Genomic DNA, 25,147 nt, shown 5'->3' with positions numbered 1-25,147 from the left:
GCAGAAGAGAGTGCATTCCCAGGTGTACTTACTTAGGTTAGTGTCTTTCGTAATTTGATGTGAAAGAATTGGGAACTCGGGGAAGAGGGGAGTTGATTTTGCTTTTTAAAAAATTGGCACAGAACACCTTTTTCTCTTTTAATTAAAACATCCTTTTTATAGTGCTTCAGGTAAAATATATGTGTTCCTTGGGTTAGTCCAGTAGACTGTGTGAGTGTATAGTTAAATAAATTATAGGCAACATTTATTTGTAAGTAGTTTGTTCAAACTTCTGAAAAGCTTTCCATGCTGTGCATAGTAGATCAATGTTAAAATAATGTTGCTCATCCCTTTAGTGCAGACAAGTTTTGAGGTACTCTACAAACCTGTTCTCTGACTCAAATATACGTTTGCTTCCTCCTTCAGTTTATTCACACGCTGGAAAGCCAAAGGGAGTTCTCTGCTCGAGCTAAAGTTTATTTTGCATCTTTACTGACCGTTGCTTTACATGGAAAGCTAGAATATTATACTGACATCATGAGGACACTGTTCTTGGAACTGATGGAGCAGTATGTTGTGGCCAAAAACCCAAAGCTGATGCTGAGAAGGTTTGAATGATTCAGTCGTGTTTTCTGTAGTTCTTTATTTTTCTGTAAATGTATTTCGTTTGCAAGGTATTATAATATCTGTGGAAGTCAGAAATACCCTGTGCCTAAGTATATTAGGAAAACAAGATCAACAGGAATAGCTGTGGAAGGCAAAACTGTTGGCAGCAGAATATCCAAATGCTATAGTGTCAAATCTGTGTCAAGATTACCCAGTCATCTAGCTTCAAAATATAATACTGAATATTTGATTTATTTTTTAAATCTAATTTTATTCCAAATTATCTAGCATTTTTACCACCTGTCATCTCGAAATGAGCGCATCTAATCAGTTCTCATTGTGTAGTCAGTGAGAGCTTGCTCTAATGTTTTTTAACCCTCTTATTATCCCAAATACATTTTTAAAAGGCCATGCTCTGCATACATGGTTGTACTTTTGTAGTCAGTTGTTTTTTTCCCCCAGTAACCGCACAACCGGGTTCATTTTTTATCTCTTGTTCTTACAGCACAGTCACAATTTCAGATTTTGCATAAAGGATGTGTGCTTTTCAGTAATGAGCTGAAGGTACCCGGGAATGATGAGCAATACAAAGCACTTATCCTAAAGCAAGTGCATGCTCTCAAGACTCTATAGGGAAATCATTGCATTAGGAGAGTGCATGCGGTTAAGCATGTAGCAATATTATATTTCAAGCAATGTTTTTCTTTAAAACTTTGTCATTAAGTATTCTTAACATACTTGGGATTGCGTTTTTTAGATCTGAAACTGTTGTTGAGAGGATGTTGTCGAACTGGATGTCTATTTGTTTATATCAGTACCTCAAGGTAAGAGCTGAAGTCTGTTGCCTGTGTTTTTTTGTCAGTAATACGTAAACATGCTGCATTGAGTATATTTTTTGTTTCTGCTTTATTTCCTTTTATTCTGCTTAAACAGGACAATGCTGGGGAGCCTCTTTATAAATTGTTCAAGGCTATCAAACATCAGGTAGAAAAAGGCCCAGTGGATGCCGTACTGAAGAAAGCCAAATATACATTGAATGACACGGGCCTACTGGGAGATGATGTGGAGTATACACAGTTGGTGAGCAGAGCATGATTAATATATTACAAAATCATTTCTTCTATAAAATTAAGATCTATAGCCTTAGGCTAGTGCATTCTTTCTGGACCACTGTGATATGTATAGAAATGCGTATGTCCACTGGTAATGGACAGTGCTGTACATAGTCTGACCAAAAGCAAGCCTCCAGACAGGAAAGTTTTGCCTCTTTGAAGACTGCCCCTCTTTGCCCCTTGAAGATTCCCATTATTATAATAATTGAGACCTTTTTCCCATTTCCAAACTAAATTCATTCATAATTGATTTTTGCTAAGTTCTTGCACTGACATTATCCTGGAACTTCAGGTTATCTTTCTCTCTTGTGGTTTCGACTTGTCAGAATATCAAATGTCGTTTTGGAGATAATTTTACTGGTATATCAAGATGAGCTCCTCTGGAGTTCTGTAAGATGGGCTCTGCAGTCTCCAGATCACCCTGTGAACCTGTCTCTGCGCCTCTCGGAGTATGAGCCAAAGTCTCCTGAACATGCATAACCCAACTGATATTCAAAGGGGTGTGTTTCCACCTAAGGAGCCTAAATGCCCTGCATTGGCCAGGTGCCTCCACAGGCAGGTCTGGAGACCCGTGTAAGACACTTGAAGTAGGATGACATGAGCATCCCTGCCCAGGTTATTCACCCTCTAAGCTCCACCACCCTCTGAGCTCCAACTCCAGCTCCACGTTCAGTTCTCTCTTATTACAAATTCTGCTTTGGCTTAACTGTGTTCACTGCCGTTAATTTACACCAGTTTTTCAAACAGGCTTTGACTCACAGGGTGCCCTGTATTTCTGAAAGCTAAAACAGCCCACTTTTTAGCTGTTTAGGAAGGAAAGTATAAGTTTAAATTCTAATTTTGCACATTTTGCACATTTTCTTCAGGATACAGTGTAACAAATATACAAGATGCCCAGGCTGTCCTTGAAAGATCAGCACAGGATTTTTTTTTCTCGCTGACTTTAAATAGACTCTGATGTGGTTCCTCTTTTATTGACATGTTAGTAGCCATTTGTGGTTGTCTCCAACTGAGAAAGATGCACTGACATATTTGCAGTGTGGAGAGAGAAACTTAACAAAAAGCTTTATTAAAGTCCTAGTAAAATCGCCGTTTTGTATGTTCTGAAAGGATGTTGATAGGAGGGCTGATGTGAGGAGGTTGCTGTAGGACTTTAATGCACAGAATCACTGGAATATGACCTAGACTGCCTGGAGGAAAAGCGTGTGCTGGGCAAGAAGTAGTATTTTAGTTCGGTTGATATTTTGGGGATTACCAGAGCTCTCATCTTCATATCTGAGCTGAAAGTACCACCCATAGTGCCACTCTGACTGGCAACCCTGTTTATACTTTCTCTTGTGTGTAGTGAACACAATTTATTTGCACCCTACATATGTGAGACTTAATGTCAGTAATTCTTTATTCAGTCTATTTCTTTTCACAAAAAAATCTGATGCCTGCAATTAAGCTAGAAGAATGCAATATGAAAGCAGAAGATTTGTGTATGTAATCAGATGTGGGCTGAACAAGCCTACTACTTAAATATTAAACATTGTAAATCGTAGAGGTACTAGGTCCAAATTCACTTATTTGACATAAAACAAAGCGTGTGTGTGTGTGTGTGTGTGTGTTCGTAAGGTGATGAGATATAGATATCTGTGTATGTATGATGAAAGATTATAAAGTGGGTTAGTATGGCTTTTAATTATTTAGGTCTTTAATGTGATGATGACAGTGTTACAGTAACTGTTGCATTGAGTTTAGTAAACAGGGAGCATTTGTGCACTGAGGTAGATTAATGCATATGTTAATAAGTTCACTTCTGCCTGAAACTGAGGCATAGCAAGAAAGGACAGTGTAGAGTAGTTATCTGCTCTCTAATTGTTCTTATTTAAAAGATGAGTCTGTTTTGCATCACTAGTTGCACTGACATGCTGCATACTGAACCAGCAACAAAATCGTGTCTAATTACCATAAAGCTAATAGGAAAAGGAAGGTGAAATCTCATGATTAGTTAGAGAGTTCTGTCAAGGGACAGTACAATCATGTTTAATTTAACTGCCATATGGCATGGTTTCTTAACTGTTTAAAAATAACAACCGTGCAAGTCTATTTCTGATAAAATTAGAAATTATGATTGACAAGACCATTTCTGAGGGGTGAGGTGCTTAGGCTCACTGGCCAATCATATGTCAGAGGTGACGTCTGCCTCCAAAGGACACCTGACTAGCAAAAGATGTATGAAGACTCACTGTTTTAACTAGTGAAAGACAAATACCTTGCATAATATCTCTTGGATGTTTTTTCTCCCATGAAGGTTCACTTACTTGGCCATCGTCTTCTCATTTGCTTTTTCCTGTTTTGAAATTGTCACTTATATAATGGAGCTACTTTTAAAAAAATCACCCTAGATTTAGCAAATTACAGGTTTTGAAGACATTCTCTTTAACATAAATAAAACATGTCAATACTAGCAGAAAACAGTAAATTTTAGAACTAGAATAAACTATTTACTGTGCTTTCTGGAGGTACTAGACTAATTGTAATAGCAGTAAGAAGTAAATGAAATGTTTGAACACCAAAGATGCTGTATATGGCTTATACATGTATGTATGTATGTATGTGTGTATGTATGTATGTATACCTGTGTTATGTATGTAATATATATAAATGTAAAAAATGAGCAGCTGGTCACTGGAGATCAAGTTACAAGAGTTGAGCAAGTCACTACTCATCACCTGAGCCATATTAAATGACGACATGTACACTCATTAGTCCGCTCTACCTGTGAAGTAAAACCATGAAGATTTGTGAATGCAGCCATACCATACCAGTAAAACCATGAAGATAGCATGAAGGAACATGCAAGCTCACAGCTACAATATATTAGGAGTTCAGTGAAGTGCAGCTCAAATGATGGGTAACTCATTATGTTGGGGTACTGGATTACTTGTGCTTGTCTATGTCCTAGGTTATTGGGCTACGTAAGATGTAATTTGTCAGTGGTCCAGCTGCTTTATTCTTGTGCCGCCCTCTATTTAAAGCATTAAGAAATTCCACAGGCTCAAAAATGATAGCATATTAGGCATGAGAAAATCTATTCTACATCTTTTCTGTTTTGTCATAATGGAAGCAATGAGCTAGAATTTGTCTTAATAATTGTGTACATTCTTTCCTTCACAGACAGTAAATGTGTATGTACAGGACGGAGGAACGGATTCCATACCTGTGAAAGTGCTGAACTGTGATACTATATCGCAAGTAAAGGAAAAGATAATAGACCAAGTCTATCGAAATCTGCCATGTTCACAGTGGCCAAAAGCAGACAGCGTAGTTCTTGGTAAGCAGCTACTTGTGCTACTGTACTGAACAGGTGAAATGCGCTTTGTGGTTTTCTTCCGCAAAAATTTTCTCCAAAAGCAATTTATTGTAAAAGAAGAAAAATACGATTAAAATGCTGAGTTCATGTTCAGCTGAAAGCAGAAGTACAGCACTTTGCAGAAGTCTTAATATGCATTAAAAAATGAATACTTTCTTATAGAGTTCTTTTTCCTGATTCTGAAAGTTTGGTCTGTTGTTAGTGTGCAATGGGCACATTAATGACTGTTAGTACAAATGTATTCATGCCTGATAGAGTCAGTATCTCAGGTCCTAATTAATGTGATAATGACAGCATGGACAATTAATTGATGGAGAAGTAATGATGCAGTTGTAGAAACTGATACTGATTTTGACTTGCTCATGATGGCTATTAAAAAAAAATACAACATAAAGAAGCTGCACTTTCAGGAGATGATGAGTCACTCAACCTCTGAAAATCATTTTTCTTGAAGAATTTCAAAATTGCTGTTCTGTTCTGAAAATGTTGATGTGACTGTTAAAAGGTTAATATTCTCACACTGAGAGCTCTAATTAAGTAGTTTTGTGATATCGTTGTTCCTGCCTTAGTCTGAAAGTAGAGGATGCAATTCCTACTTTTCAGAAAGCCCTAGTAAGTTGCTTAAAAATGCCTTTTCTATTCCATAGGAAGCCCTACTGCTCTATTTTGGGCTTATAATAGTTTTTGTAATATATAATTGTTATATTTTATGCAAAGGAATTGCACTTTCTATTGGAAATAGTCAGGAATCATGTGCATGGCTTAGAAAAGTGTAAACTATTTCAAACTATGCAGACATCTATAATAAAGGCCAAACTAGAAAGCAGTAAATGGCGCATATTGTGACATGTCCCGAACGTTTTTTTTTTTAATGATGTTCCACAGTGCCTCAGCAGTTCTTTAAATTGAAACATATTCTTGGAGTAGTTATTCTTGCACATGTTTAAAAAACGTTTTTTCCTCCTTTTAATTACTCTGTAGAGTGGCGTCCAGGTTCTACTGCACAGATCCTTTCAGACTTGGATTTAACATCACAAAGAGATGGCAGATGGAAACGCATCAACACACTAATGCATTATAATGTAAGGAGATGTTTCAGAGCACTTCTTTGCATCTGTTAACTGTTCTCTAGTAATAAACAAAATCTTTATTTGTTTTTAGAGAAACTTCTCCTGTGCTACGTAAAGAATCACAGAAAACTAGCTCTGGGCCTAGGCACTAAAAACATGTGAGCGTGGAAGGCTAGGTCTAGACATATTGCCTAAACTTCTTACCAAAAACATGCTACCTAAACTCCAGCACTTTGGTTTCCTCATCATTGCTGACTCCATATCTAAATTCCTTTTTGAAAAAGCCGTCTGTGCTTTTGCTAGGTCTCATGTTCATCTCTTATTTTCTTTTCTCTGTCACTTCCTACCCCTGAGATTTATCTTTGCCCTTGCTCTCCTACTAAATAGATTTGAGGTTGGTCTGGTTTATTCAACAACACAGTCAGGAGAGCAGGTGTTGATATTTTTGTACTGTCTGTTTTAGGTTTCATACTATGCTCACTGCCAAACACTTACAGTCCACTTGTCTTTCCCTTTATGCTATTTATCCCTTTCTAGTAATAAATATTCCAGTTAGGAAAGTAAGAAGTCACTCCCGCAGAAAGAAGGTCTGATTCTTCATGATAAAATCCATTTTTGTGCAAAGGGCCCACACACCGCATTAATGAACCACTGAAGTCTTGCATATGTTTCCAGTATTTTCAGAAATCTCAGAAGAGGTTTTGAATGTGATCTGTTATAAAGGGAGGAAGAGGGAATTTGTTTTGAATCACAGGCACAGTCACTCAAGAATCCTTTGAAGGGCAAAATTTATCGTAAGTCCAGATCCCCTGCAAAAGATTGCAAAAACTGCAGTTTAGGTGTTAACAACAAGGTTCAGTCATGCTGCCTTATTTGGAATAACGTCCTTGTGTTTGTCTTTTCAAAGGTCCGAGATGGTGCTACGCTCATCTTGTCAAAAATGGGAATTTCCCAGCAGCCGGAGGATAATCAGCAAGATGTCCCAGGGGAAAGTATGTATCATGTGGCTTCCCCACCTCCCAAAAGGACTAGAAGTCAAAACCTGCACAGTGACAGTGACACTATTGTCTTGATCTTGTTTATCAAGAGTGTCAGTGGAGCTATCAAGAGCGTCAATGGAGCTATACATTCCTCACCAAGTAGTATAGTGCTTACTTTTTTTGTGTTACCCACTGTACAGTTGTTTCTCCCTCCTAGTTATAAAAGCCTGAAATAATGCGACTTTCACCATAATCGGTATGAGTCAGTACCTCAGCTTAATAGAAATCGCTTTTTGCAAACATTTCCTGACGTTTTGTCTCTTAAACCCAGTACACCTACTTACGCCATGTCAGCTCTTTCCATTGCACATGAACTGCTACATTTCTTTTCATCCTTCACCTTTACAAGCTTGAGATACTTGTGGACTGCTTAGACAATTTCTGTGTTCTGCCTCATTTGTTAAAACACCTGTTTTATCTTCCCTCAGCTTCACCTCTTTGTCTCTTTCTTTCTGCCCTTTCTTAGTCTTCGCTCAGATTTCACTTCCATCAAACTGAGAATTTAACACAGTGTTCTGGATGAACCCATGCTAGAGGCCTGCTTCCATGCTCCATGACATTAGCAATCTGGTGTAGGGCAGTGCATTTTTTATTGCATTTCCTGTAGCTATATTGCCTTGCAGACTCGTCTCTGTATGTTCGTATTTGGTGTCTCCTTCCCTTTGAGTGCATGGCAAGTGATTTTTCACTTCAGCTATATTAGCTTGATTTTCCAGGGTTGGTTCGTTGGTTTTGTTCATTCCATTCACATAATTTCTTCAGATTCAGTGTTTTCCCCAATTCCTTTGTTCTTTTTAAGTTAGTTTCGGGAATATCATTATAATATTTACTCTTTCATATTACTAATGCAGCTGTTACATAAAGTTAATTCCAATACTGCTGCCTACAGCAAGGTGCTAGACTTCTCAACTCAGAATAAGGCCTGTTAGCTTGGAAACCATCTTTTAAAGCTTTTAAATTCCACGTGTCAACATTCTGTCTAGACCAAATTCCTAAATCTCAAAACTTCTTGAGAAACAATATCCTTTCCAGCCTAGAATGCACTTAGATTTTCATAGAAATATTTACTCGTAAATTTATGCTCTTTGTCATATGTGTTTCCTTCACATTTTAGATGTTCAGGTTCTCTCTTTTATCCTTTATTCAGTTATTTTACATGAAATAGAAGTTAGATGTATGAGATGATAATTGTGGAGATCATTCTTCCTTCCTTGAAGTCATTTGATACACTTTTCTGTCTAGCACTGATTGCAAAAGCCATTGCTTCGCCTAATAGTTTCATTCCTTTAAACAGATTTACTGATCTTATATTTAATAAGTTTTCAAGGGCCGGGCAGTCAAACAGATTGGAAATAATATACCAGAAATGTACATTTTTCAAGGAGATGGCTCCCAGCTGATAGCTGTGATGTATATTGCTATTTAACAAAAGTGTGCAGACTTCCATTTCATTAGCGTTGAGAGTTGGCCAGGAAATCAGTCCAGGCAGCGTTGCTTGCAGTTCACTTTTTACCCTCTCCTCCTGGGTGCTTTTTGCTGAGATTTTTTTCCAGGGTCTTTGGAGGTTCTTGTAATGGTCACAGCTGCAGCTCTACTGCTGTCCTCTCACTTCTTTGCTGGAGGTGCCTACCACAGTAGCACAAGCGGTGACTACTCCTCCGTCACGGCAGTTGCCAACCCAGCATTTTAACTTAAAAGGCCATTCTGTTTAAAACAGAGGGCAGTGAAGTGCAGCAAGGTGAGGAGCTGATTCCTAGTCCTCGTTCAATTTTGTTGCACTGATTGTTGAGCTGACTGCTGAGGCGGTAATCACCTCCGCTGCCAAGAGCTGGAGCAGACCGACAAATGGAGCCCGTTGTTGTTCTTTGCTTGCTTTCTTTTAACACAGGTAGGCGTTAAGTGTCCAGTTCTGGCTTCCCAAGCTTCCTCTTCCCCGCCTTGCTCTCTGTGTGGTGTGGCTGGCCGTAGGGGACCAGACCATATGAGGTTTTTATTTATTTTTTTCTCCTCTGTAATTATATCTTTGGCTTCAGTTCAGTGTGAAGAAGCTTACTGAATTGCCTGGTCTGTACTCCAAGACGAGCTCTTTAGTCATACATGTGGCATACTAAATTGTAAAGGAAAAGCAGACTTCTAGGGCCAGTGCTATCACATGAGTACTCTGATCCATAAGGGGAAAAACCTGTAGAGACAGTTCAGAGCCCAAAGCATGAAGAGAAGATGACTTCCACCTTTTTTTTTCTCCTCAACCTCTCTTGCATTGTGACAATGTACCCATTTGGGAAGAGAGTGTTTCATGCCAAGCTAGCACATTTTCATTAGTGCCTAGGGGTCCTCAGAGCTACGTGATGCCAGCTTGTTCTCTTGGAAAGCTATAAAATGTTACAAAGCTAGGGCAAAGCAACAGCCCACAGTGACAGTGGTTTCTGAGATGCTATGCTGTGTAAAAAGGAGAGGAAAAGATCAGAGACTTCCCCTCCCACATATATGCATTTAGATGACAGGCAGGGATTTACAAGGTTGGAATAAATAGAACATCCTATCCCTGCTCTTTGAATAAGACTTGTGACAAAGTGGTTTTCCTTTTATCCAGAGTCTCTCATTAACTTGCACCTTTTGCATTGAGAATTGTCAGCTGAAGCTACTGACTGTCTGCCAAAGTAGTAGGCTTTGCACAGAACAAAAATGTAAAACCGTGTTCAGAGATGTTTGCTCTAAAACCTGGCATTGCTTCCCTTCTGGTTTTAAATCACAGCTTCTAACAGGAAGACACCATAGGCTGGAGGCTGTGACAAATTAAATGCAGAATCTTTTGCCTCTAGAGACAATAAATGTAGTTACTGATTTGTATCAAGATGGAGAATGGTTTCAATCATTTTGCACTAGTATTTCTGTACAGAACTGTAAGCCAAAACTGCTCTCTGTTGATAACTTATTCTGGTTTTTTTTTTCTGTTTATTATTATTGTTGTTGTTGCTAATAACTGTTATTCTTATTCTGGTTTAGAGTAGCCAGAATGTTGCAGATCAGAAATACTGATTAGCAGATCTGCGTAGGGCAGTCCCACCTTCACCTACGTAGACAGGTGTGTTCATCAGGGAGGATGACACTGGAAGGAAACTAATTTGTTCCAGGCCGTGTGTTGGGAAAGAGACTGTATTGCCTGTCACCATCTCAGTTGCTTCCACCATGTTTATATTTGGTTTCTGCCATTATAATTAGTCAGCACAATCATGATTATGTTCCAGTGTTATTTTATATCAGCCAAAGAACTCTCCGGCGACCAACAAGAGGAGCACTGGGAGGAAAGTTTTTTGACCCAGTGAGTGCAGCCTTCTTCCCGCTTACAGCTTGATGCATATTGTGACTGCCAAAATATTGGTATTCACTCTTTTACTTTCTTCACTTCCTAGTTTTCCACTGGGGAAAATGTCATCTCACAGAAATATTATCTCCTCTTAGCAACCTTACCGATAACGCATTGCGTAGTCTCATGTTCTGAATTTCTCTTCCTCTTTCTTGCAGGTATTTTTAGCAATGAAATAGGATCTTTAAATTACAAAAGTTCATCTAGTTGAGCTATTTTCTCTTATGCCGTACTTTTCTGTGAAATAAATACTATTTCACTAGTAGCAAACTATGTTGTTGCTAATTGAACAGGGGCCAAATTAAGCTACATGTGAGGGCAGGCAGTCTCCGTGGAATTCCACTTGGTTGTTTCTCTTTACTCCAAAGTTAAATTTGGCCATACCATCAGGACAGCAAAGAGGATAAATTCCTTTGTATCAGAGGAGGAAGCAGAAGTACACCAAGCAACTTGTGTAAGACTGAAAAATAGTTTCCGTTGTAATTACATGTTCTCATCTATTTATTTACAAAAGTAAATAACAGGCATTGCAGACGAAATTCAAAAATTCAGGCTCATCAGTAGTTTTTACTGTACTGGTGAATGATTGCTATGAATGGAATTGATTTTGAAATCATAGCTGCTTCAAAATAAAATGATAACTTTTATTCCTACCTTACTTCAGTGGCATAAGCTTCCAAGTCAAGTTAAGGACTTTCAAATGACAACATGATCAAGTGTGGGAAATTTGGGGGAGGAAGAGTCTACCTAGTCAAAAAAAAAGTACAGGCACGGAAGGCTGCATAGGTAATGCTTTTCATGAGAACATGTGAAATGGTTCAAGCAGAAGTGCTGCCTTTTCCAGATTACATTAAAAAGTTATTTTCCCCTACAATATAAAATATCGAGCACATAGACAATCTGATAAATTTAATGTAGCTTTTGAGGAACTTAGTTTCAGATCTCCTGATTTTGCTTGTTCTTTCTTTAAATCCTAAGGTGGCATTAAGATACCTACTTCCAAAATCCCTAAAATCAGCGATGGTCTTCCAGTAGAAATTCATCAGTGCATTTAAAATCATTGATGTTTTAAAAAACTGAAAGTTATTTTTCCCAGAAAAATGGCAATTCAGCCCCATTACCCAAGTTATTTTGCATTACAGTTAAGTTTTATGCTTTAATAGAAGTACAAGTGTGTAACGTAACTTGCAAGAATCGCAGCTGCAGCGGAAAATATCAATTTTGACTTGCAAGAGTCTATCAAATTTTTGGCTATAATAGTTAATTAACTGAGTTTGTGACATCTTTTTTCAAGGGAGATTAATGGCAAGTTACAACAACCATGTCTTTTTGAATTTTTGAAGCAAAAGGTACTCAAACACAAAGATTTTGTCTGAACATTCACCTATTATTGATACTTAAATGCTGGATTCTGTGTTTATTACACTGTGTGATTACTGAACTAAGTGTAGGGCCCAGGCATGTGATCCAGGTATGGGTAACACAGCAAGTTACTGTAATCAGCTGAGCTGTCGTAAGCATCCAGGTGCTTACTCTTCTTTCTGCTGTATGATGATAGACTTGCTGTGAGTCTCTTTCTCTGGTTTAAGCTACAGTTACTGGCAAACAAGTTTTAAATAATCTTATTGTAATGGGTTACAATTTGCGGCCTGCAGTTATTACCTCTGTCTGCGGGAGTTCATGCCGTCTCAACGAAAGGATGCGTTTTTCCTTATTTCGACTATAAAGTCAAGTGGTTAAGCCTATACTGATGATAAATGCAGGTTTGAACTGAGAAGCCATACTTTGAACTTAGCAGTTAGGGTAAAAATGTAAGTTTGGATGACGATACCGAGAAAAAAGGTTGAAACTGTAAATTCTTAAACTGCCACTGCCAAAATCACCAGAGCCCATGTGAGCATATGTTGCGTTGCACCTGGAGTGAGCTACAAATGCTCAATCTGTGTTGGCTGTAGGGTCACGACTAGCTGAGTTTCTCTGACTTGATCATGTCTCTGAGAACTTACAAGGGCGCAAAGTATTTCAGTGTGGGGACCTCAAAAAACATGCATATGGTGCTTGCATGACCTAACAGGAGTTTCCTTACTGTGCACTTCCTCCCTCTGTCTTTGCTGTTGGCGGGAGCAAGCCACAGTGTTATCTTTTCAGCTTATGGTCTTACAGAAAATCTAGTACTTGAGTTGTGTGTGTTAGACAGGATTGGAGTCATCTAACTCCTCTTGACATGACGAAACCACTAACGAAAAGGAAGAAGGATCTTGTGTGTACTTAGGTATATTATTATTTTCACGTTGCTGTTTTAGGGAAGAGTTTTTGGTCACTGTTGCAATTGCTGTTCCTAGGGCATGCACTTCTGGAAGATGAAAATAAGGTCTGGCACCTAGTTCGGCCAGTGGATGAAATTGATGAAGGTAAATCGAAGCGGGGGAGCGTGAAAGAAAAAGAGAGAACCAAAGCCATTACAGAGATCTACCTGACAAGACTTCTGTCTGTGAAGGTAGGGTTTAGGTATTTGCTGTTACTCCACACTTCTACGAACCTTGAGCTACAGCCAAACAAAATGACGGAATTCTTAATCTTACTTTTGGCTGAAATTTTGAATATCTGGATCATGTACATACAAGCTTGTGTTCAGAACTTGAAGTGATTCATATGCCCTCGAGAACGTTACTGGGAAGGAGATAAAGTATATTTCCTGATGAAAGCTGAGAACTATAATTCTGCACTAGTTAAATGAGGATTTTTCTTGCAAGATGAGGATAGATACTCTCTTCTGTGCCATCTTTTAGATAAAATTCTCTTTTTATTTTGAACCAAATCCTTTATATACTGCTGCAGAGCTTTATATTTCCCCATTTTTGTTTGTGGCCAACACTGCAGTACAATTTAGAAAAATAATAAAAATATCTTCAAATAGTAACCATCCGTGTAGAGTATTTTTAGTGCTTATGCAGCAAAACGTGTCACAGTCAAAATAATTTTGCTAAGCATTCTTCATTGCAGAAAGAATTATTTTGAAATTTTTCAGAATAACATGTTTACTAACCCAAAAGCCAGGACCCAGTGCCTGTTCCTAGGGAAGATGCGGTTGTTCCAGCTCCAGCTAGGGCCATTTGACCAATTGACAAAGTGGATATGAAGGAAAGTTTGTGTATGGAGGACATTGACTCAAGATGAAGGGCCAGCAAGATGCTCATATCCATCTCTTTTGTTAACATCTTCCCTACAGCCACCCCTTTTCTGTTCCTGGTAGCTGGGTTGCAGATTATTGTTAGTCTGGAGCTTTACTAGCTCATGTGGCGCCGCTGGGGCATGACAGTGGGGACCAGTGGCAGCCCTCTGAATGCACTTTGATCCTCAGGCTTGGCAGAGTCCATGGGCTTGGGCCAGGCTCTGCATCTAATGAGACCAATCACTTGCCCCTAAACAAAAAGTGGAATGGTCACTTGTTACTTATTCCTCTCCATTGGTTTCTAAAAATTGCTGTAATAGCACATGATGCTCTGGAGTCAGAGCAGCTGGAGGTGGGAAGCCTCAAAACAAGCAAGAACGTTGCCCACAGTTATTTTATGTGCACGACGGCCCTGAACTGTGTATGTATTATATACTTAGCAACCAGTTTTTGCTTCTTCTCTCTGTCAAGCACAAAGCACACCTTTCTGTGTTAATCGTGTAAGAGTCAGTGAAGTCAGAGCCTTTCATACTAGAGCATAAAATTGTTCTCTGGAAGGTCTTTACTGTTTGGCTGTTTGCAAGGTCACTGCATTGAGAAGTTACTTGTTTTTGTCATCTTGCACCCATAGTACTCAGAATAAAGTCCGTCAGTTTGTACCTGGAATAGAGGCTGTTAGTGTAAATGGGGAAAAAAACTCTGGGATGGCACTGAATTCAGCTTGTAATGCAAATGTAATAGGTGATTATTTTTAATTCACTTTCAGGGGACACTTCAGCAGTTTGTAGATAACTTTTTTCATAGTGTGCTCAACTCAAATCATGTGGTGCCACCAGCTGTGAAATATTTCTTTGATTTTCTTGATGAGCAAGCAGAAAAACATGACATCAAGGATGAAGATACCATCCACATCTGGAAAACGAATAGGTACAGTATGAACAGAAAAATAATTGTATTGCAGAGAAAAACGAAAGTTTAATCCCTGCTCTAGGGGGACACTCAAACTACAGATCAAAGTGACACATAAATGTAATTTATAATTCTCAGTATAGCTTTGATTGAGATAATGTGTTTCCATTCAAAAGGGTTTCCCATAAGACTAGAAACTGCAAAAATGAAACCAGCTTACTATGCGGTAGTCTTCGGCAGATTTCCCTCCATATCTTTGGTTACTTTTTGCCTTTCCGCAGTGCCCCTGAAATTGGGGATTCTCTTCTGTTCTAGCCCTTCATAACAAGATCCCCCAGAACAGGAAGACGCAAATGGGACTAGATTTACCTGTCAAAGCACAAAAACTAATAAAATGTTAGTCTAGGCTTTTCTCTAACCACACACATGTTTTCTCTTGCTATTTGGAGGTACTCAAAGTTCTTCTCAAAAGAATTTTTCTCATGTTGCTGTAACAGTGAGAGATGTAAAGGCATTATTTTCCGACATGGAAACTAGACAACAAATAGTTTATGTAATTGTTGAAATATAAAATTAAAATTCACTGTAGTGAGGAGATCAAAATGCAAAACCCATATTTAATTTCTTTTTTTGTTGTTGTTGTAGAATATTTGCTGTGTAAAAAGGATTATTTATCTTTTTCCTTGCTTTGCAGCTTGCCTCTTAGATTCTGGGTAAACATATTGAAAAATCCCCATTTCATCTTTGATGTTCACGTTCACGAAGTAGTGGATGCTTCCTTGTCAGTCATTGCACAGACTTTCATGGATGCTTGCACAAGAACAGAGCACAAATTAAGCAGAGTAAGTGATTTGCATTCTACATCCTGACTGCGTTCATGCCTGACAAGACAAAGGGCATGAACAATAGCCATTCTCAGAAGAGATACGGCATTGATAGTTTCTTTTTAATTTTATAATGGAGTTAGCATTTCACCACTGAACAGGTTGGTGAACATGTCATTGTTAGTATGTAGTCTGCCAAACGGTATTCATAAAAAGGAGAAAATATCAACTGCTTTTATAAAAAGCAGGTTTGAGAACTGATTATTTCATGTCCACCATAATTTAGAATCGTCTTGCATTGATATATTTGTAAAACCCAATAGTAATGTCATATGCCAACCTCATCCCTCTAAGACAAATAATCCCACCCACATACCAAGGGAAAAAAATCCAAATGTTAATATCTGAAAAGCTCAAGTGCATATGTTATAAAGGGGTGATCTTAGGTGCTTCACTTTCTGTTACTTCCTAGAAACGTTCCTAAATCAACCAAGCTCTCTCTATTCCAAATTTTTTCAGGATTCTCCGAGTAATAAATTACTTTACGCAAAAGAAATCTCTAACTATAAGAAAATGGTGGAAGAGTAAGTATAAAGACACTTTCTTCATATTTATTCACAGTTCTCAAGATTTTAAGCCTTTGTGAATGTATTTAGTAACAGAAGACGTGAATGCTGAGGGAGTCAAAGTCAACTGTCAAACGTTAAAGATTTTATGCTTGAATGTTAAAACGTTCCCTTGTTCGTATGAGAGGCTGGGAGGAGACAGAGAAGAGAGAAGGTGTTGTTGGCAGCGCTGAAATGAAATGCCATTATGACCCAATGCATGTTCGTGTATGTGCAGATAGACAGATAGATTTATTCAGGAAACAACACGGTGGTGTCTTCCACGGTTCTTCTCCTTACCTGTATAATCTGTCTAATCAGCACTGCACTTCCGCAACTGAATAGGGACTAAATCCCCAAAACATTTTCACAAACACATCCCTTCCACTCAGCCTCTGGCTTTGTTCATTTACTGATTTGAGAATTGCATGCATACAGCTGAAGGTCTGCTGCAGGAGAAACGCCCTGCTAGCTGATGATCTCAAGAGCTTGAATAGCTAAAATAAGGATCAGCTGGAATTAGGAATAAATTTCTTTCCTGTGGTATGGCACTGTACCTCAGGTGTGATTTGCCTCTGCTGCTAATGTATCAAGTACTAATGACTGGCGGGAGACAGGATTACTAAATGGACCGTTGGTCTGTTGTGGTAGAACATCTCCTGCATTATTAAGAAGCATGTTTAAAATAGTTGCAAAGCCAAAATACAGAATTACCAGAAAACCACGGTGTATTTATTTCACCTAATTGAAAGTTTGTTTTCATTTGTTGCAGTTATTACAAAGGTATTCGTCAGATGGTGCCAGTTAGCGACCAGGATATGAATACCCATTTAGCAGAGATTTCTAGGGTAAGAATAAATTAAGATTTCTTGTCCTGAAATTGGAACCCAGTACAGCTCTCTTTTTCACTGTCTTTTCTTTCTGTGAGTGAGTTTATTGTATGTGCTAACATAAAATGAATAATTTCATACATCTGTGAAGTACTGCTGCTTAGTGTAGTGATTTTTAGCCCTTTGAAATGCTGCTTATTGAATGGAACCAAGAGCAGTTACTGTCACAAATCTTTTTGGACGGTGTTGGTGCCAGAGCAAAGTGGGGTTTTTCACGTCTGTTATAGAAAGATTATAAGACTGTTGAGTGGTGTTTTCTCTCGGCAGTACATGGAGGATTTTTAGCATTGATCATACTGATAGCAAGTAATAACTGGGTTCACAGAGTGATACCACAGCAAAAATTAGATTGCAGAAATGAAGGGGGAGGCATGTATGTTAAGTAAAGTATAGCATACTTTAGAACTGTCTGTACAAGGGCAAAACTACTGCTTTACACTGCACATGTGCCCTGCAGGTTTTTGGTGGAAACAGGCAGCTCAGGACACGCACATGAGTCATTCTCCAAGTGCTCTCGAAAGCAGTGCCTTTTCCTTCCTTTTCATATACTAGGTTACTGTGGGTTGCCTGTCATAGCGAAGAGCGTGGAAGGGAGGGGGAGCAGCGTTGACTGGTACCTGGGGACTCTGGTTTGAGACAGGTGGAGCAAAGATGCTTACGGAACCTGCTTCAGCCTTGAAAGAGCCCGTCCATGCAGCAGCTCAGCATAGCGAGAGCAGGCTTATGCCTTTGGGAGCCCTCAATTTAACTTAGAGAGCCAGAAGTCCTCACCAATGTTAACAGGTTTTGTTTAGCCTGAGCAAAGAGATACTGTACTTACTGGCTGCTTTGCTCGTTGAGTTCAGTTTAAGAGTTCTAGTGTTATGAAGATGTCTGGGGAATTTCTGTAGTTTATATGTTTCAGTGCCCGTAGGACCTAACGTTTTGCAGATCAGCTTCCTCGTGAGAACGTTTCTATTTTCAGTAATTCACTACGCAACTCATCTGCAGTGACATTTCATTTTCCAGTTCATGTTATTTATCTCAAAAATAGAGATGTATATAAAATTAAGATGTTTAGTGATCAGAAATAAATTTAAAAGCACATTTTAAGATCAGCAGAATATGCCCATCCTTTCTATTTACATTGCAAATTGTACTAAAAATAAATATGTAAGGGCTGATACAAAATTCCAAATTTTGACCAGCTCTAGAAGTGTCTCTTACAGAACAAAGAAATATGGGTATTTCTCTGCTGCTTTATACCTTGGGTAATTGTTTATGCCAGTAGCAATATTTTGTAATTCTTCATTTTCTCTACTAATTTAAAAGACTAAAGGCATAGATGGAGCCTCAGATCCTGTACATTTGAATGAGGAGAGATGTTTAGACAGGTAGACCACGTTCACTAAGAAGTTAAATGTCATGGGGGAGAGAGGAACAGGTAACGTTAGGGTTATTTCCTGCTTCATTTAAAGTCCCTTTTCTCTCTCTGTCCCCTTTCCATCTTCATGATCCAGATGGATTTTTTCCAAATGTACGTGTGCTTGCAGACTTGATGAATTACACCTTTGCTGTAGTGAGGTGTGGATGGTTTCAAACAGTTAAAATTGCTGGAAAAAGGATTTCAAATAGACACGACAGTGACAGAACCAACATTTAATATCTCAACAATATGCAGATTGTGCTGACTAAATGCTGTAGTTACACATAGCCATGTTTTTAGCAGATGTTTGAGCTGTAATCTGTGGTCTGACATTCAGAGTTCCAAAATATTTTCCACCTCCAGTGTCAGAGCTGTGGACAGGCTGGAAAAACACCAATGGGAAAATCTTGGTCTAAAGATCACCAAACAAAAGTTTTCTCACCCCTTTTTCTGCCCGAACTGTTATCTCAACAAAAGTTACAGGATGCAGAGCTTGACTATGAAAATAGGATTGTCTGTTGTATCCAACAGTCATGCATGTGCATAACTTTCAGCAGTCTTTGATCATATTTTGACATGTTTACTGCTCACTTGTGTTGTTTAACAGGCACATACTGATTCTCTAAATACACTTGTGGCTCTACACCAACTCTACCAGTATACTAACAAATACTATGATGAGGTAAGTTGCAGAGTTTGGGATTTGTTTTTTTTTTGATAATATCAATGGTAACATGGTATAAAGGCTAACATCAATCTAAACAACTTTTAAAATTCTGTGGATAATCAGGTAAAAGCAATGCTGAACAGAAACCTCTAACTTCGGAGTTATATACATGACTTGGCATTTACACTGGTGAAGGGGGTATATTTATAAATGAAAAGTCTCATTATGTGCTATCCCGTTTTGATAGTGATAGCTTAACCAGATCTGAAAGAGAAACAGATTTTAAAATCATTTCTCTTCAGTTCTCCTACCATCCTAATTCCTAAGAATTGGGATTTAAGAATGCCACTGAGCAAAAAGCAATCCTCCGAGCTATGTCAGGGTTCAAACCAGTAGCTTTTTTTATTAGGAATAATCCATGAAACTTATTCCACTTGCAGGAACGGAGCAGTGCCTTTTTTATTAGTTAAGCTATACTTACAACTTCCATACATGCTACAGTCCCCATTGTGCCGTGGCAAATGAAGTGCCTGCCCAAGGTAAACCAAGGTAGAATAACTGTTGAATATCGCCTGATTCAAAAGTAAGCTCACAGATTTAGTCCAAAGCGTTTCTTGGATTCTTCAGGCTGTGTGGAAAGGCAAACAAAGAATATCCCAAATGTAGCTGGGCTGTGGCTATGGCTCTCCAAACTTAAGCTGAAAACAAAAAGAGAGACGGGAACTTGTATTCAAAGGTTTCCATGGAAATGAATGTCTCCAGAAAACTCTTAGAATTAAATCAAAGCAAGTAAGAACAGATGACAATTGCTGAATCAAAAAAAGGACTACAGCACATGTGAGCTCTCTTCAGCTTGTCTTGCACCTCACCACAGTTCTTATTTTCACTTACACTTGCCACTGACAGCAGCAAGTCTCATCCTCAGCCTCACTGCAGCTGCTTTATGCAGGAGCAGCCAGCCTCTCACAGCTTCAAAACAGATGTAAGCAAGGAAAATCAAATTAGCTTAAGCGGTCCTGCAGCTGGTGCCAGTATGGAAAATGGCCGGAGATATGCAGGCCAGCATGATGGCACTGGTTTCCTCACCCCTCTTCCCCTGGATGAAGTAACCTTACTTACAACACGTTGCAGAATAAATCCGTGGACTGACCTGTTACAGAAAGAGTCAAGGAACCCGGATGACAAATGAATCACAAAGCCCTGCTTCTTCCACACTCCCGTATTCCTGCTTCCAATCATGGTTTCTAGATTCTCATTTTCGTTCGCAGGCAAAGGCAAAGGCTGAGCCTCGTTTATTTTCAACAGTCTGTTGGAGTTTATCAGTGAAAGGCCAGCAAACCGCAAAGCATACTTGCAGCTCTTCCTTTTGCGTACAGCGTTGTGTAACGACAAGGTGTATGTGATCAAATGGCTGCTAACTCAGAGTTATGGAGATAATCTGTCAGGAACCATTCTGTGAAATTAATCAAGCTTATTTATTTTCCATAAAAATGTTTTAATTTGCATAAATTGGAACATTTTGCAGCTGCCCTTGTCTTTAATATTGAAAGTATGGTTCCCAGCATGCGCTGTACCTCGTGCATCTCTGCAGGGCTTGACAATGACTAAGTGGGTACAGTCTAATTGTCTACATTTATATGAAGGGTATATTCACCAGCAGAGATAATCATGAATTATTTAGTCAAGATTCGAGGAGTTCCAGCTAGACATAATTGGTTGAATTAAGGGAACAATATCAAATTAAATTAGGCTAAGTTTAAATACTGTAGTAAGTATTTATTAACTCTCTTGTAAAAATGCTTCCTTGCTTTAAAAACAAAACTGTTGAAATAATGATTTCTAAACAAATTTGCTGCCATGCTTGAAACTCAAGTCCTGTACCAGTCCTTGAAAGTTAAATTAGTAGCTAGATTGATACTGACTTCGTTAATCTCTATTGTCAGTAAAGTGCAAGAAGTAATTAAAGTAACAGCTAGTAACAGGGAAACTATTTCTCCAGTTCTTGCACTTCAAAGTTCATATCATATTTAAACATAGCTAACGGTTTCTACTTGATTACAGTGTCTGACTTTTATTAATAAAGTTAAGTTTTAGAAAAGGAACGATTTTGCCATTTGACACATTGTCCTAGTGGAGAAACCTAATGTCTGTGGAAAAGTTTCCCTAAAGGATGATAGAAATGAAAACCTTTTGAAACCTTTGCAATTTGAGCTTGAAAAGCCCTAAAAAAAACTCTATTTGAAGAAAAGCCTTCTCATAATGGTTGACCTTTTCTAGCTCTTGTTTTAAAATCCCTTGTGTCTGAGGGTCGTACCTGTCTATACAGAGCCCGTACAGAAGAGGCTGCAGGCGGGTTGCTGGCGGGGTTTGCTCTCCTCCAGCGAGCTCTGGGCTACCCAGGCTTCGTGACACTGGGCCAGAGTCTCAGCCGGGCTCTCTCAGAGCCTGGGGGAAGCTACCTGCAGCTCCCTGACACATGAGCCAGGCCATTTTCTTCACGATCTTGTTTGTAGGCGAAGGAGAGCTTTCCTTGCTTGCATCTGTGCCTGTGCACAGACCACCCAGGAGCTTCTCCTAGCCAACGCTCCTGGGGATGGGGCTTAGTTGCCGCTGGTGAATGACTCTTAAGCCTGGTAGGGTGCAATGTAAGTAAAATCAGTTTCTTCAGTAGCTACAAAATCAACGTTTAAGTTTTTCCACTGCCTGCTCTGTTTTGGAATGTAGCATTTCAAAAAATAAAGTACTACCTATTAATTTGCTTAGATCCCAACATAACGGGAAACATTACAGCAACTTAGATAAAGTAATGGAGACAATCATTTTCATTGTCTTTGTGTAAAAATGGAACATGGGGCCTAGTAGATGAACTTTATCTTTCGTACAGAGTGAACGCAAAAGACTCTCCAAAGCCAAATTACTGTCAAGCCCTTGGTCCGGGAACTGTTCGTGTATTTTAAGCTAAATGATTCTAAACATTCTGTGTTTATTTCTTCCAGATTATAAATGCACTTGAAGAAGATCCAGCTGCACAAAAAATGCAGCTTGCCTTCCGTTTACAGCAAATAGCAGCTGCATTAGAGAATAAAGTGACTGACCTTTGACTCAAAAGCCGCAATAAAGAAATCTGATATCAAGATGTTCAAATTCATTCTTCCTGTTAAGGAAATAGTGTTCTATTTTTTAATGTATAATTACAACTTTAAATGAAATATTTCATGTTTTTTTGATAGCAGAGGTGTAATGTAAAAAATTTTTACTGTAAATTATGCTTCTAATTAAAAGCTGTGTTGTGTGTAAATGAATTTTCTGTGGGAAAGAGAGTCCTTTGGTTGGGGGCAGGGTGGGGGGTTGGAAGAAGGAAGGTTTATGGTTCGTTTAATTTAGTAGACTCTGAAACATCAGCATCTAGGAATCATTATGAAAGTAAATTCAATACTACAGCATCCTTTATATTTTAAGCAATATTTATACTAGGAAAACAATGGCATATTCAGAGAAACATGCAATATCCCCTTTTATTTTGATAACTGGAAATTGATTTCCATATAGCTCTAAAACTACTTTATCTGTGCTCATAATGAACATAGTAAACAATGTATCTGATTTTTCTGTAAGATCGGGAAATGGGATTTGCTACCACACACAGTTCTTAATTAATTTAATTATTTATGTCCACGGTAATGCACAGTGTTGCACCCACCACAGCTGGTTGCGATGGAAGTAAAAGTAATGTCATCCCTGTAGGAGGGTTCTACTGATGAAGTCTCATTTGGTTCAGAAATCACTGCAGTGGAGAAGTAGCTCTTAAAACTTTACAACTTTTTGTTATTATTGTGAGTTTTATGATATATGCTAATGTGCCTTACTTGTACTAATTCTGTGAATCTGATGAATGGTTTTGTAAAAAGAAGCAGATCAGAAAAAGAAATATTTATGTGCTCTTGAATGACTTTTGTGTGAAAAACATGACCAGCAGAATGCTTGTAATTAGCTGCTTGCCGAGAGTGTGCTGTTTAACATGATTTGATTATGTATAATATCTTATATTGGAATGGTTCTGATGATTTTTTATTTGAATCTTGGAACTGTCCTAGGATACCATCATTTGTTTTTATTGTATTTGTGATGTAAAATACTAGTATGATATTGGAAAAATCATATACCCATATACTGAAAACCACTCAATCAGTTTTGAGCCTTGGAATGCTGCGTTTGATTGAATACACACCATAACCCATAGCAATGAAAATTAAAATAACTTGTCAAAAAGTGTGTGTTTACAATATACGTAAGCTCTATACAAGTCAAAAAGTTAGGTACGTCTTCTTAAATTGCTGTATTGCACATCAGAGAATTTATTCCTTTTTGTCTCACAAGTTTTTGGCAGTAAAGTAGCATTTTAATGAAACGCTGCCACCTGTACTGGTTCCCACTCGTTGTCCTGCCCAGCGCCTGGACTCTGCTGAGTCTCCGCAAGCTGCACAGTTTCTACTGCCCGCTCTCCCTGCCCAGTAGCTTGTCATACAGTGAGTTTTACTGTTTGTTGATCCTTTTTTTTTTCCCTCTTTGAAAATTCCCTAGGACTTGTCAGTGGGCCTTTCCTTCAGCTTCCAAAAGTCAAAAGCCTCACCAGAACTGGTTTCCTATCCAGTGGCCTGGGAGGGGAGGGTTGTTTGTTTTGTACTCAACTTCTTGCATTTGTGTGTAATCATTCCTGAACCTGAGGTATAAGTTATTTTACAGTGTTTAGGACTGAGGTACGTAAGACTTCTACATAAAGGTGCTTCGCCAGCTACACCTTCATCAACAAAGGCATCCTAATTTCATGGCTAATATGTTTCATTGTCATTATTTGTAAATCCTGTTAATTGTAAATCAAATACAATGTTGTTTTTTTCCACAAAGTGTCACAGGATCTTTACTGAAATTGGGGGGTGGAGATGGGGGTAGAAAGGGGTTTCTAATGCTTCCTCCATGGGGTGACAGAGCAGCAGCGTCGGCAGGCGGTTGGTAACGGAAGAGCACAGCATATTCTGCAGAGGGTATGTCTGACATCATGCCCTCGTTATGGGCATTTCGTCTGAAAAATGGGAGTGCTCTTGAGAAGAGGGGATGTTTTGCAACATCCTATAGTGAAATCTTATTCCTGATGAAAATTCATCTTGAGATCTGCAAGTCAATTAAAATGTGAGCTCAGTGGCATCTCTCCAGAGATCAGAAAGCAAGGAGGGTTGTCAGAGGGAACGTGAGTTACCCCCCACCCTCGGTGACTTGATTCTGAGCAGCTGCAGGCGATCACAAGGCGCCGTGGGCTGTGGCAATGCTGTAGCGGGGTCTTTCTTACTTGTCAGACCAGCTTATCTGCTGTGTGTGTGAGTTGTGTGAGGGAGCCACTGGTCACCCTTTGTGGCACTTCCCCTTTTTCCCATTCTGTGGGAAATGTGGAGCTTTCGGTACTGCCGTGCCCCTGCCAGGGAGCACGGGAAGGTAGCTGTGACCAGCTGTGGCTACGAAAGAGACTTCTTGCCTGTTCTTCAGTTTCCCTAAGTCTCCTCTCCCAAAAGCATGGAGCTGGAATCTGAATCGAAGGTCTGAGTTATTTGATTTTTATTCTTTCTCCTTTTGGCTAAGCTCCTGCAATGCCTGTTTTTCCACTCTGGTGTTCTGTTTTTGTCCAGGCCTAGTTTTTGGCTTTGATTTTCCCTCTGTTTCAGGAATCAGATTCCTAAAGACTTCATGCTCCTCCTTTGGTTTCTGCTGCTCCTGCCATCTGGTTCATCTACAACATAAAAGAAGAAAGCTCACTGGGGTCTCCCTCCTTTCCATCCCCGCTGCAGCCCTTCTAAAGAACACTTCTTTGAGCACAAGCACCTTCCCTCCCCTTAGCAGGAGCCACCTTTTTCCATAGCAGCAGCTGTGAACAAAGCTTCCTTGCTTGGATGTCTATCAGCAGTTCAAAGGTGCACGCAGGCTGCCACCCACCACCCACAAGGTCTGAATCCTGTTGCTGATTTCAGCCTCTCCAGAGCTGCAAGGCTTTTCTCTCCCTCCCCCTCTTTTCTCCTTGTTTTTCCACCACCACAGAAGCAAGTAGAGATCTCAGACGATGGGACAAGGTCTTTGGCTGTGCTTTCCAAATACTG

General features: G+C 39.1%; 1 protein-coding gene across 9 annotated transcripts in view; it reads left to right on the top strand.

Moving 5' to 3' along the window:
• The window catches only part of PLXNB2 (plexin B2), a 258,439-nt gene extending 235,329 nt beyond the window's left edge, over positions 1 to 23,110 (top strand). For all 9 annotated transcript variants that reach the window (XM_068931608.1, XM_068931623.1, XM_068931644.1 and 6 more), the window contains 13 exons: positions 406 to 587; positions 1,343 to 1,409; positions 1,519 to 1,665; positions 4,860 to 5,016; positions 6,037 to 6,137; positions 7,033 to 7,117; positions 12,875 to 13,029; positions 14,471 to 14,631; positions 15,308 to 15,455; positions 15,957 to 16,021; positions 16,815 to 16,890; positions 18,945 to 19,019; positions 22,001 to 23,110. In XM_068931608.1, the coding sequence (XP_068787709.1) occupies positions 406 to 587; positions 1,343 to 1,409; positions 1,519 to 1,665; positions 4,860 to 5,016; positions 6,037 to 6,137; positions 7,033 to 7,117; positions 12,875 to 13,029; positions 14,471 to 14,631; positions 15,308 to 15,455; positions 15,957 to 16,021; positions 16,815 to 16,890; positions 18,945 to 19,019; positions 22,001 to 22,105 (1,524 nt within the window). In that variant the 3' untranslated portion in view covers positions 22,106 to 23,110. The remainder of the gene's footprint in view (positions 1 to 405; positions 588 to 1,342; positions 1,410 to 1,518; positions 1,666 to 4,859; positions 5,017 to 6,036; positions 6,138 to 7,032; positions 7,118 to 12,874; positions 13,030 to 14,470; positions 14,632 to 15,307; positions 15,456 to 15,956; positions 16,022 to 16,814; positions 16,891 to 18,944; positions 19,020 to 22,000) is intronic.
• The last annotated feature ends 2,037 nt before the right edge of the window (positions 23,111 to 25,147 follow it).

This window comes from Struthio camelus, chromosome 1 (assembly GCF_040807025.1).
Source record: "Struthio camelus isolate bStrCam1 chromosome 1, bStrCam1.hap1, whole genome shotgun sequence".
Lineage (NCBI taxonomy): Eukaryota > Metazoa > Chordata > Aves > Struthioniformes > Struthionidae > Struthio > Struthio camelus.
Note: the sequence above shows the minus strand (reverse complement) of the source record. Positions and strands in the feature narration are given on the sequence as shown.